Source organism: Heptranchias perlo, chromosome 4 (genome assembly GCF_035084215.1).
Source record: "Heptranchias perlo isolate sHepPer1 chromosome 4, sHepPer1.hap1, whole genome shotgun sequence".
Taxonomy (NCBI): domain Eukaryota; kingdom Metazoa; phylum Chordata; class Chondrichthyes; order Hexanchiformes; family Hexanchidae; genus Heptranchias; species Heptranchias perlo.
Genome location: NC_090328.1, coordinates 42487626 through 42501191, shown reverse-complemented (window position 1 = coordinate 42501191; position 13566 = coordinate 42487626). Strand labels below are relative to the sequence as shown.

Genomic DNA, 13566 nt, shown 5'->3' with positions numbered 1-13566 from the left:
ACTGCCTTGACATCAAGGCAGCATTTGACCGAGTGTGGCACCAAGGAGCCCTAGTAAAATTGAAGTCAATGGGAATCAGGGGGAAAACTCTGTAGTGGCTGGTGTCATACCTAGCACAAAGAAAGATGGTAGTGGTTGTTGGAGGCCAATCATCTCAGCCCCAGGACGTTGCTGCAGGAGTTCCTCAGAGCAGTGTCCTAGGCCCCACCATCTTCAGCTGCTTCATCAATGACCTTCCCTCCATCATAAGGTCAGAAATGGGGATGTTCGCTGATGATTGCAAAGTGTTCAGTTCCATTCGCAACCCCTCAGATAATAAAGCAGTCCATGCCCGCATGCAGCAAGACCTGGACAACATCCAGGCTTGGGCAGATAAGTGGCAACTAACATTCGCGCCAGACAAGTGCCAGGCAATGACCATCTCCAACAAGAGAGAGTCTAACCACTTCCCCTTAACATTCAACGGCATTACCATCACTGAATCCCCCACCATCAACATCTAGGGGTCACCATTGACCAGAAACCTGTGGCTACAAGAGCAGGTCAGAGGCTGGGTATTCTGAGGCGAGTGACTCACCTCCTGACTCCCCAAAGGCTTCCCACCATCTGCAATGCACAAGTCACGAGTGTGATGGAATACTCTCCACTTGCCTGGATGAGTGCAGCTCCAACAACACTCAAGAAGCTCGACACCATCCAGGAGAAAGCAGCCCTCTTGATTGGCACCCCATCCACCACCCTCAGCATTCACTCCCTTCACCACCGGCACACAGTGGCTGCAGTGTGTACTATCCACAGAATGTACTGCAGCAACTCCAGCAGAGGAGACAGAGGGGCATTCTGGGAGAAGTCGGCTCAGTCACCTCCACTGAACAGTGGGTAGCAGAAGAACTAGTGTCGAGGAGCAGTTAGTGAATGGGTGGCCAACAGACAGAGGAAGAGTAGGAAGGCAGTGCAGGGGTCCCCTGCGGTCAACTCCCTCCAAAACAGGTATAACCGTTTTGGATACTGTTGGGGGAGATGGCTCACCAGGGGAAGGTGACAGCGGCCAGGTTCATGGCACCATGGCTGGCTCTGCTGAACAGGAGGGCAGGAAAAAGAGTGGCAGAGCTATAGTCATAGGGGACTCGATTGTAAGGGGAATAGACAGGCGTTTCTGCGGATGCAACCGAGACTCCAGGATGGTATGTTGCCTCCCTGGTGCAAGGGTCAGGGATGTCTCGGAGCGGCTGCAGGACATTCTGGAGGGGGAGGGTGAACAGCCAGTTGTCGTGGTGCATACAGGTACCAACGATATAGGTAAAAAACGGGATAAGGCCCTACAAGCTGAATTTAGGGAGTTAGGAGTTAAACTAAAAAGTAGGACCTCAAAGGTAGTAATCTCAGGATTGCTACCAGTGCCACGGGCTAGTCAGAGTAGGAATGACAGGATAGCTAGGATGAATACGTGGCTTGAGAGATGGTGCAAGAGGGAGGGATTCAAATTCCTGGGCCATTGGAACCGGTTCTGGGGGAGGTGGGACCAGTACAAATTGGACGGTCTGCATCTGGGCAGGACTGGAACCAATGTCCTAGGGGGAGTGTTTGCCAGTGCTGTTGGGGAGGGTTTAAACTAATGTGGCAGGGGGATGGGAACCGATGCAGGAAGTCAGTGGGAAGTAAAGTGGTGACAGAAACAAAAGGCAGTAAAGGGAGAGTGTACAAAACATGACCGGACAGACGGTCTGAGAAAGCAGGGCAAAGACCAAGGGAAGTCTAGATTAAACTGCATTTATTTCAATGCAAGAAGTCTGATGGACAAGGCAGATGAACTCAGGGCATGGATGGGTACATGGGACTGGGATGTTATAGCTATTACTGAAACATGGCTAAGGGAGGGGCAGGACTGGCAGCTCAATGTTCCAGGGTACAGATGCTATAGGAAAGATAGAGCAGGAGGTAAGAGAGGAGGGGGAGTTGCGTTCTTGATTAGGGAGAACATCACGGCAGTAGTGAGAGGGGATACATCCGAGGGTTCGCCCACTGAGTCTATATGGGTAGAACTGAAAAATAAGAAGGGAGAGATCACTTTGATAGGATTGTACTACAGACCCCCTACTAGTCAACGGGAAATTGAGGAGCAAATATGTAAGGAGATTACAGACAGCTGCAAGAAAAATAGGGTGGTAATAGTAGGGGACTTTAACTTTCCCAACATTGACTGGGACAGCCATAGCATTAGGGGCTTGGATGGAGAGAAATTTGTTGAGTGTATTCAGGAGGAATTTCTCAATCAGTATGTGGATGGCCCGACTAGAGAGGGGGCAAAACTTGACCTCCTCTTGGGAAATAAGGAAGGGCAGGTGACAGAAGTGTTAGTGAGGGATCACTTTGGGACCAGTGATCATAATTCCATTAGTTTTAAGATAGCTATGGAGAAGGATAGGTCTGGCCCAAAAGTTAAAATTCTAAATTGGGGAAAGGCCAATTTTGATGGTATTGGACAGGAACTTTCAGAAGTTGATTGGGAGAGTCTGTTGGCAGGCAAAGGGACGTCTGGTAAGCGGGAGGCTTTCAAAAGTATGTTAACCAGGGTTCAGGGTAAGCACATTCCTTATAAAGTGAAGGGCAAGGCTGGTAGAAGGAGGGAACCTTGGATGACTCGGGAGATTGAGGCCCGAGTCAAAAAGAAGAAGGAGGAATATGACATGCATAGACAGCTGGGATCAAGTGGATCCCTTGAAGAGTATAGAGATTGCCGGAGTAGAGTTAAGAGAGAAATCAGGAGGGCAAAAAGGGGACATGAGATTGCTTTGGCAGATAAGGCAAAGGAGAATCCAAAGAGCTTCTACAAATACATAAAGGGCAAAAGAGTAACTAGGGAGAGAGTAGGGCCTCTTAAGGATCAACAAGGTCATCTATGTGCGGAACCACAAGAGATGGGTGAGATCCTGAATGAATATTTCACATCAGTATTTACGGTTGAGAAAGGCATGGATGTTAGGGAACTTGGGGAAATAAATAGTGATGTCTTGAGGAGTGTACATATTACAGAGAGGGAGGTGCTGGAAGTCTTAACGCGCATCAAGGTAGATAAATCTCCGGGACCTGATGAAATGTATCCCAGGACATTATGGGAGGTTAGGGAGGAAATTGCGGGTCCCCTAGCAGAGATATTTCAATCATCGACAGCTACAGGTGAGGTGCCTGAAGATTGGAGGGTAGCAAATGTTGTGCCTTTGTTTAAGAAGGGCGGCAGGGAAAAGCCTGGGAACTACAGACCGGTGAGCCTGACATCTGTCGTGGGTAAGTTGTTAGAGGGTATTCTGAGGGACAGGATCTACAGGCATTTGGAGAGGCAGGGACTGATTAGGAACAGTCAGCATGGTTTTGTGAGAGGAAAATCATGTCTCACGAATTTGATTGAGTTTTTTGAAGGGGTAACCAAGAAGATAGATGAGGGCTGTGCAGTTGACGTGTTCTACATGGACTTTAGCAAAGCCTTTGACAAGGTACTGCATGGTAGGTTGTTACATAAGGTTAAATCTCACGGGATCCAAGGTGAGGTAGCCAATTGGATACAAAATTGGCTTGACGACAGAAGATGGTTGTAGAGAGTTGTTTTTCAGACTGGAGGCCTGTGACCAGCGGTGTGCCTCAGGGATTGGTGCTGGGTCCGCTTTTATTTGTTATTTATATTAATGATTTGGATGAGAATTTAGGAGGCATGGTTAGTAAGTTTGCAGATGACACCAAGATTGGTGGCATTGTGGACAGTGAAGAAGGTTATCTAGGATTGCAACGGGATCTTGATAAATTGGGCCAGTGGGCCGATGAATGGCAGATGGAGTTTAATTTAGATAAATGTGAGGTGATGCATTTTGGGAGATCGAATCGGGCCAGGACCTACTCCGTTAATGGTAGGGCGTTGGGGAGAGTTATTGAACAAAGAGATCTAGGAGTACAGGTTCATAGCTCCTTGAAAGTGGAGTCACAGGTGGATAGGGTGGTGAAGAAGGCATTCAGCATGCTTGGTTTCATTGGTCAGAACATTGAATACAGGAGTTGGGATGTCTTGTTGAAGTTGTACAAGACATTAGTAAGGCCACACTTGGAATACTGTGTACAGTTCTGGTCACCCTATTATAGAAAGGATATTATTAAACTAGAAAGAGTGCAGAAAAGATTTACTAGGATGCTACCGGGACTTGATGGTTTGACTTATAGGGAGAGGTTGGATAGACTGAGACTTTTTTCCCTGGAGAGTAGGAGGTTAAGGGGTGATCTTATGGAAGTCTATAAAATAATGAGGGGCATAGATAAGGTAGATAGTCAAAATCTTTTCCCAAAGGTAGGGGAGTCTATAACGAGGGGGCATAGATTTAAGGTGAGAGGGGAGAGATACAAAAGGGTCCAGAGGGGCAATTTTTTCACTCAAAGGGTGGTGAGTGTCTGGAACGAGCTGCCAGAGGCAGTATTAGAGGCGGGTACAATTTTGTCTTTTAAAAAGCATTTGGACAGTTACATGGGTAAGATGGGTATAGAGGGATATGGGCCAAGTGCAGGCAATTGGGACTAGCTTAGTGGTATAAACTGGGCGACATGGACATGTTGGGCCGAAGGGCCTGTTTCCATGTTGTAAACTTCTATGATTCTATGATTCAAGGCTTCTTCGACAGCACCTCCCAAACCCGCGACCTCTACCACCTAGAAGGACAAGGGACATGGGAACAACACCACCTGCACGTTCCCCTCCAAGTCGTACACCATCTCGACTTGGAAATATATCGCCGTTCCTTCATCGTCACTGGGTCAAAATCCTGGAACTCACTTCCTAACAGCACTGTGGGAGAACCTTCACCACACGGACTGCAGCGGTTCAAGAAGGCGGCTCACTACCACCTTCTCAAGGGCAATTAGGGATGTGCAATAAATGCTGCCTTGCCAGCGACGCCCACATCCAATGAACGAATAAAAAAAAACTGGACTTTGCCTCTGCAACTTTTTTTTTAAGTGTCTGGAAAATCCTGGGAGTGCATCTGTTGCATGGTCTAAGACTTGAGCAGTTAATGTCTCAAGTGTTGATTATCTACCCTTTGAAACTAGTTCTTCTTCCATGTACAAATGACTAGGCCAACACCAAAAGTAGAGAAATTCATTGGACTGTTGCTTCAAAACTTTTTTTCTCTCTAAGTAGCATTGCCAACAATGTGATCTTCCCCAACTCCATACTACAAATAATGTCCCATTCTTGATAACCTTCTCAGATTTCTTTGCTGCAGACAACACAAAAGACCAGGTTGGCACAACAGAAACTTGTGCCCACAAAATTGCAAGGAAAAGAGAGTGGGAGGTAAGGCAGGAAGGGACTGGATGACTTAATTTTTGGGGATCAGAACAGATGACAGAAATGGTAAATAAATTGTAATTTTTTTTAACTGATAGATAAAAGTAGCAACAGTTAAAAGCAAGTTGATTACTTCAGGTCGAGGGCAGAGAAACCAAACTAAAAATGTTAGTCCCAAGAGGGTAGGAGTGTGGACATGCACTTTGGGGTGAAACTCCAATCCGTCATGTTTCCACCCCTCACATTTTCCCTTCTGTATTGTGCTCCAGGGGTGCAAGTGTTTCTTAAATCTGCTCTTGTTACATCAAGAGACAACTTTGGGGATATATCCAAAGTCATTCCCATGTTATCCCAGCAATCCCACCCAGCTACGCCCTTATAGGCCTGGAGAGACTTATTCCTGCTGAGAGCAAGATTAGGTCCTGTTCTGGACCTAGGTGTGAATGACAGATAAATCTGCCACAGATGGTGAAGAGGGTCTCATCGGTGACAATGAGACTATCTACAATTTAATTTGACCCACTTTTTCCACATCATTTTAGTGGACCTTCACATGGGAGCACAAACCATGGAGAACCCCAAGGAAAGACATCCCTTAATGTCCAGAATCTTGGTTTATGACAGATTGGAGCAGTGAAGCATGAACATTTCCTTTGTTACATTTCCAAGGCCTAATATTAGCATGATATCTTTTTACCATCACATAAGAAGTACAATCCCACGCAGAAGGATTGCATAGCTGTCAAATGATGTTTTCCAGGGACATAATGACATTTTTTACGTCTTTTTTTTGATGAGGTAGATGTAATGCTCCTATGTCAGTGACATGCAACCTGCAAATTAACCAGTCACAAAGGCACAATTGCCCTAGTCCCACTTCAGTCTTTAAAATAGAAGAAAAAAATCCCTATTTTGTTGAGGGGTGTGACAAAACTGGGGCTTTCTGCAATTTTTATGAACACACATATTATGAAGTTCTGTAGTGCTTGGTAGCTTAAAGACTTTTACCAACTTCATAACTAATATACATAAGTTTTTTAAAATAATTTTATAACGACAAAGGGGGTAAAATTCAACTTCAGCAGGGACGCAAAAAGGGGAGGGGAATGGATTGGCCGCTGGTTATACACCCCACCCAATGAAAAATAGGGTTACATTTTTCCCATTTATTTAAATAATACCTCGAACTAAAAAGCAATTTTTATTTGCCTATATTTTTCTGGTTCGTTATGATGCGCTCCTTTGTTGGCATTTACTGAAAGCTACTAACAGATTCAGTACTCGAAGCATTAAATTCAACCCGCAGATGGATGCTAATAATAGCTTCTGCGTTATTCATTAATCCTATAAAATCTCAATAATCTTGAATAATTTTACCTCTGACCAGGGGATCCACATTCTACATCAGTGAGGAGTGAGAAGGCAAACTTCTCAGTCACTTCAGCCAGCTGACTGAATCCTTTGGTATCTTTGCGTGCAGGGTTTAGTAGGCCACAAAGAATATCAAAAAGTAGTCCCCTACTGGTGTCACTGACCGGCCTCGTCTCTCCTTCCTGTATCACCTGTTGGATCATAAACAAATTAATACATTAAATTCTGACTCAAGGTAACAAAATTATATTGGAAAAAAAAATTGCCAGACAAGACCATCCTTCTTCTTCCTCCAAGTATGTCAGGTAAAGTGGGAATTCTAAAAGGGCGCCCATAGTGCATCAGGTTAGACAGATAGCATAAATAAACCGGTGCTCGGCAGGTGTATTTTGATGGTGCGCAGGTGTATGTTGATGGTTCACAGGTGTCATAAACCAGGTCTGCAGTGCCCTTGGTCTCAAAGGAGCCAACCCTGCACTTGTTGTCCAGGGCCAAGCAATGGAGAATGGAGGAAATCTCTCCTACAAATTTCTTTCACACACAAAAAAGTGCCTCATATTATCTATAAATCACAGTAAGTTACACAAATATCTGGTATTTAAATAGCTCCCATTTGAAGAGGCTGCCTGATTTCTCACATTGCCTGAGGTTGATGATATCAAACATGAAATTATGTAATTTTCCTCATTCCACCATCCACCCCAGACTGGCCCACTGGAAATTAGTATGGGACGCACAATGGGTGGAAATCAGGCAGAATTGGCTTCCACCTAATTTACTATTCTGTTACACCCTGTCTATGTCTGTTTTTGGGCCAAAGTGGAAACTAAAATCAACATGTATGATTCTAAGTTATTATTCTGTTCTGCCTACAATGTGTTGTAATTACTGCACTTTCAAAACAAGCATATCTAGTTCCACTGTTGATCTAGGTTTACTCTGTGATAAGCAAATGTTTGATAACAAATGGTAGGTATTTAAAAAATATATGCTTTTTCCCTTATAATTATACTTATGTGGGAAAAAAGCTATGGTAATAAGGTTGCTTCAGATAAATGGTTATCTTAAATTGTAAGTTTCACCTTTTCTAACACTTTCATTATTCCACTGAGTTGTTCTCCTGTGGCCTCTGTAATAACCTTGTTTTGTAGTTTCTGAAGAACTTGATTTATTAAATCATCATCAAGAGGTTGGTATAACTGATCAACTAAACCCCAGAAGAACTGAGAGTCAGCATCTGTGACTATTGTGATGTTTGCTATGTTGTAATCCTCATCCAGCTGAGTTCCTGCAGTTGGATTGTACAGCACCACTTGGAATCGCTTGGGCAATGGATTGGAAGACGCCAGCTCTGGAGTAAGGACAATGTCCAATGCCACGCTCGTCTGCCCAGGTTGGAAAGTTAAAATGCCTTCCGACTTCACAAAATCCATCCCAGCAATAGCTGGCGATATTAAGGTTTGGCCTACCAGCTCAGCTTTTCTTACCTCCTAAAAAATTAAATTAAATACAAAGTAAGAACATTTATTTGCTCAAAATTTGGTGAATAACCAAATATTGACATTGCTGTTAAACTTCACATTGTGAATTTATTTCGATGCATATAATTATTTCATAACTATAACAGTTTTAGTTGCAATACTTTCTTTTCAATAAAAACTAAGAAAAATGTAAATCCATGGTAACAGAAATATAGAAGACAATATAGTGAAGTGCAAAATACATTCAGAATTAAAGAGATTTCCACTGATTCAGATACAAAAGTACATTATTATTTCTTTTGAGAAATTTCTTGATGAATGCCAGTTTTTCTCAAAGCCTGCTCCACAATTTCTACTGTCATGTTATCAAGTTGTACGCTGGGAAAGATTTACTCCACAGGCATGGTTCAGCAATCCGATGTCCCCAGTGGTGAACGGTGGTCACAGGCACACAGCCGTCATTTTTCCATTCATCATAGACCGATAATCACAGGCTGCATGTCCACAATTTCCCAAGATCTTGTTCCATGGGAGCCTCAGATTGCAGAATCATCCTTTACGGGAAATGCTAGATCTCGTGGTTTTGGCTTGTGTTTCAGTCCCAGTTCTACTTTACTCATAACAGCCATCATAGTTAAGTGCTCCCAGATTGATGAATGCAGAATAAAGCTCTCATTTCTCTAGCCCCACAGAGTGCTTCAGCCCCCAACCTCAGAAGAGCACCTTCAATTGTGGGATTGTGAGTGATTTCCCACAACAGCTATCATGTAAAGCTTGGTTGAATGGGAAGCCATTTAGTAACCTCAAGTATGGCCTCAAGCTTGACTTGATAATTGAATGACAGGAACATAGGACAGGAGTAGGCCATTTAGCCCCTCAAGCCTGTTCCACCATTCAACGAGACAGTGGCTGATCTGTGACCTAACTCCATATACCTGCCATAGTCCCATTTCCCTTAATACCATTGGTTAACAAAAATCTGTCAAATCTCAGATTTAAAATTATCAATTGAGCTAGCATCAACTGCCTCTTGCGAATGAGAGTTCCAAACTTTTACCACCCTTTGTGCGTAGAAGTGTTTCCGAACTTCACTCCTGAAAGTCCTGGCTCTAATTTTCAGGCTATGTTCCCTAGTCCTAGACTCCCCAACCAGCAGAAATAGTTTCTCTCTATCAACCCTATCAGTTCCTCTTAATACCTTGAAAACTTCAATCAAATCACGCAATAATCTTCTAAATTCCAGGGAATACAACCCTAGTTTGTGTAATCTCTCCTCGTAATTTAACCCTTGGAATCAGGTATCATTCTAGTAAATCTACTCTGCACTCCCTCCAAGGCCAATACATCCTTCCTAAGATGCGGTGTCCAGAACTGAACACAGGACTCCAGATGTGGTCTAACCAGGGCTTTGTAAAGCTGTAGCATAACTTCTACCCCCTTGTATTCTAGTCTTCTAGATGTAAAGGCCAACATTCCATTAGCCTTTTTGATTACTTTCTGTACCTGTCCATGACATTTTAATGATCGATGTACATGGACCCCTAAGTCTCTTTGGACCTCCACTGTTTTGAGCTTTTCACCATTTAGAAAGTACTCTGATCTATCCTTTTTGGGTCCAAAGTGGATGACCTCACACTTGCCTACAATGAAATCCATTTGCCACAGTTTTGCCCATTCATTTAATCTATTAATATCTCTCTATAATTTTATGCTTCTATCCACACTGCTTACAATGCTACCTACCTTTGTGTCGTCGGCAAACTTGGATATGTGGCTCTCTATCTCATCATCTAAGTCGTTAATAAATAGTGAATTGTTGAGGCCCCAACACAGATCCCTGTGGGACACCACTAGTCACATCCTGCCAATTTGAGTACCTGCCCTTTATCCTTACTCTCTGTCTCCTGCCACTCAGCCAATCTCCTAACCAGGTCAATAATTTGCCCTCAATTCTATGAGCTTCAACTTTAGCTAACAGTCTCTTACGAAGGACTTTATCGAATGCCTTCTGGAAGTCCATATAAACAACATCCATAGACATTCCCCTGTCCACTACTTTAGTCACCTCTTCCAAAAATTCAATCAGGTTCGTCAGGCATGACCTACCCTTTACAAATCCATGCTGGCTCTCTGTGATCAGCTGAAAATTTTCAAGGTGTTCAGTCACTCTATCCTTAATTATAGTTTGGGCTAAAATTAGATGCCAAGTCACCTGGTATCATAGAGTCAATTTTGTAAGGCTCTGCTCCTGGCATAGGGCCTCACTGGACAGTATCAAGAGTTGTAATATGGCTTTAACATTATCAGGCTGATTCTGCAACTTGTGCTGCCTTTTAGCAAGACCCCACATCAGGAGCAGTGCCTCTCAAAATTTACTCTCATGTAAACTGGTTGTCAAGTTTAGCAGCGATAATCTGAGACTAGCTTCTCATTGCACTTAGTATAAAACATAAATCTTGTTATTTATTTTGGAAATTCTTAGTCACTTCTAACACTTATAATGGATGGGGTAGATTCTCCTCTTTGGAGCGCCTAGGAAGCACAGTTCTTATGTCAGATCTCCACCCCCACAACACTGCTCTGGGATTTCCTGGGTTTTGCTTGATTGACATAACTGGGCTTATGCTTGAGTTGGGGGAAAAGAGACAAAAATACAGAAAAAGAGAAAAGGGACATACAAAACATGAAAGAGAGACAAAGAGACAGAACATAAATGGAACAATTGTAAACAATTTTACAACACCAAGTTATAGTCCAGCAATTTTATTTTAAATTCACAAGCTTTCGGAGATTTTCTCCTTCCTCAGGCAAATGTTTCAGGATCTCCTTGAAGCCTACGCATTTATACATATTGAACAATACATGGTGTTTACAGACTGCCCCTGCAACTGCCCGTTGCCAAGGCAATCACCGTGTTCAGACAGAGAGGTGTCATCTGCAGAACCCCCGAATACACATTCAACAAAAAAACAAACAGGGAAAAAAAGGTTTGTTTTTTTGTTGAATGTGTATTCGGGGGTTCTGCAGATGACACCTCTCTGTCTGAACACGGTGATTGCCTTGGCAACGGGCAGTTGCAGGGGCAGTCTGTAAACACCATGTATTGTTCAATATGTATAAATGCGTAGGCTTCAAGGAGATCCTGAAACATTTGCCTGAGGAAGGAGAAAATCTCCGAAAGCTTGTGAATTTAAAATAAAATTGCTGGACTATAACTTGGTGTTGTAAAATTGTTTACAATTGTCAACCCCAGTCCATCACCGGCATCTCCACATCATAAATGGAACACCTAGAGACACATTTCACTTTAAGTTGGTACAACCATTTTATTTAATATTGCAAAATTAAATACAGGCCTGTTACAAGTGATCCACTTATTGGACCAGTTGAGATTCAAATAATTGGCTGCCATAAAATTTGAACTTGCTACAGCCTGAGTGGTAAAGCCAGTGCTGTAACTACAAGGGTACCAGTTCACACTTCATCCATTAAGCTTTAAGTACTGGATGTAAAAGCCTCAAAGATAATAGGCAATGGTACATATAGTTTGAAAATAAAAGTTCACTATCGCTCCAATGAACTATAGTATATGAATTTATTGCATCTCTTAAATTCTTAAGATTTCTTTCATCACAGCATTCATATGTACAGCCTTTGAAGATGGAAAGTTTGGACAAAAAAACAGAAACATCTTCCCATGTTTCAAAAGCACTGTTCTTATAAAACAGGAGAAGTTTTTTTTCAAACGTTATCTCACCTTATCATCTTCCAAAAACCTAGATTGCAAAGGATAAGTCGGTAACTACAGTACTGATTAGCTAGGAGAAAACTTTGTTGATTAATGACAATTCAACAAATAGATTTGTTTACATTAAAATGCACTCACTAGGCATCTTTTCAGTTAAATAAATTCACTGCCCCGATTTTAATGGGGTGGGAGGGGGGAGGGGGGGTGATGAGGAGGGAGAATGGTGCGCGGTGAGCCCTGAAGCGGGCGGCGCACATGAATGTAACTGAGAGGACAAGGCCCGGCCAATTTTAACAGCCAGCACCACATTTCCATAAATCTTCTCCAGCTCCCGCCCGAACCTGGCCAAATTCACTACCTGCAGTTGAGAGCGGAAATTCAGCATCAGGAGGCCATAGCCGGAGACACACAGGAGCAGTGCCCGGCAGTCAGTAAAGTGGTGTTGGGGGGGGGGGGGGGGGGGGTCTCTGAATGTGATCGGGGAGGGGAGGGAGGGAGCCCAGGGCAAGGGATGCCCAAGGCTCCCTTGTGAGGCCTGGAGGAGCACTGCTGCACCTCCTAGTCCACGAGGAAACCTAAAATAAAATTAAAAACTTACCTGCCCGGGCCTCATCTGCAGATCCACCTACTGGCAGGTCTGGTCAGGACCCGAACTGCATATTTAAAGTAGGATTCCACTGCCTTTCTGCGGGTGTCCTCCTCGCCTGCTCAAAAGAGCATGTTAACATCGGGACACGGCAAGAAGGCAGCGGGGATCAGATGGAGTAAGTCGCTGCCATCATTTTAACTGCCCCCCTCCCGGCCCGGTTTTTGTGAGGCCGGCGGAGTTAAAATCAGGGCCATTATGTCTCAAATGGTTCTTTTTCCAAAGATGCAGGAACTTGTTTATCCTGGTGACTGTGAGGCTGACACAGTGGAATTAACGTTCTTCACTGGCCCACTGTGTAGACCAAAAAGCTCATTATACAGCATAGCTCTTCAGCCACACTGAAACGCTGTTCAAGGTTTGCTTCAGTCACTTTTGCACTGCATTTTAACAAATAAACTTTGTTTTGAAATTATATTGATCTAGATCTATTTTTGTGTGTACTTCAGTCATAGAATAAAACACAGGTGCCAAATCACAGTGTTTACAGAAGATAAAAAAAATAACAGGGCAAAGCTAAACATGGGCTCAAGGGGCACAGTCTTAACTGAAAATGTTTAGCAAAGCAAAACACGGGTTATTGTTACCCGACAGACCAGTACAGATGATAAAGGAGTAAATAAAAGTGAGGAATGCACAGAGATGCACATGTAACAAAAATTTAAAATAACTAAATTACATTGTAATACATTTTTAAAGGCACATTGTTACTATGGTTATGATTATTAAAAGGGGCCTGCCTTCCTAATGGCTAATTATGCAGACCAGAAAGGTCCTAGGATTAATCCCTAGTCTGTGTTAAGTTGGCTAATTTTATCTAGAATGGAGGCAGGGGTACTGACCTCAGCACCCCTGGATTAGGGAGCAGAAAATGAGCAAGGGATCCTGCTCATGATCACTACCCAGGCACTCCTGTTGAAAAGTGTGCATGTATCGACACAGTTGGGCTCGGTAGTGATATCATCCTCTGATTAGATAGCCTGCCAACACCCAC

General features: G+C 43.4%; 1 protein-coding gene across 1 annotated transcript in view; it reads right to left on the bottom strand.

Annotated features, from left to right (window-relative positions):
* Window positions 1-13566, bottom strand: part of adgrv1 (adhesion G protein-coupled receptor V1) — a 507287-nt gene that overhangs the window by 184827 nt on the left and 308894 nt on the right. The window contains exons 77-78 of the mRNA XM_067982173.1: window positions 7780-8187; window positions 6704-6888 (exon numbers count right to left, since the gene is read on the bottom strand). Coding sequence (XP_067838274.1) covers window positions 6704-6888; window positions 7780-8187 — 593 coding nt within the window. The remainder of the gene's footprint in view (window positions 1-6703; window positions 6889-7779; window positions 8188-13566) is intronic.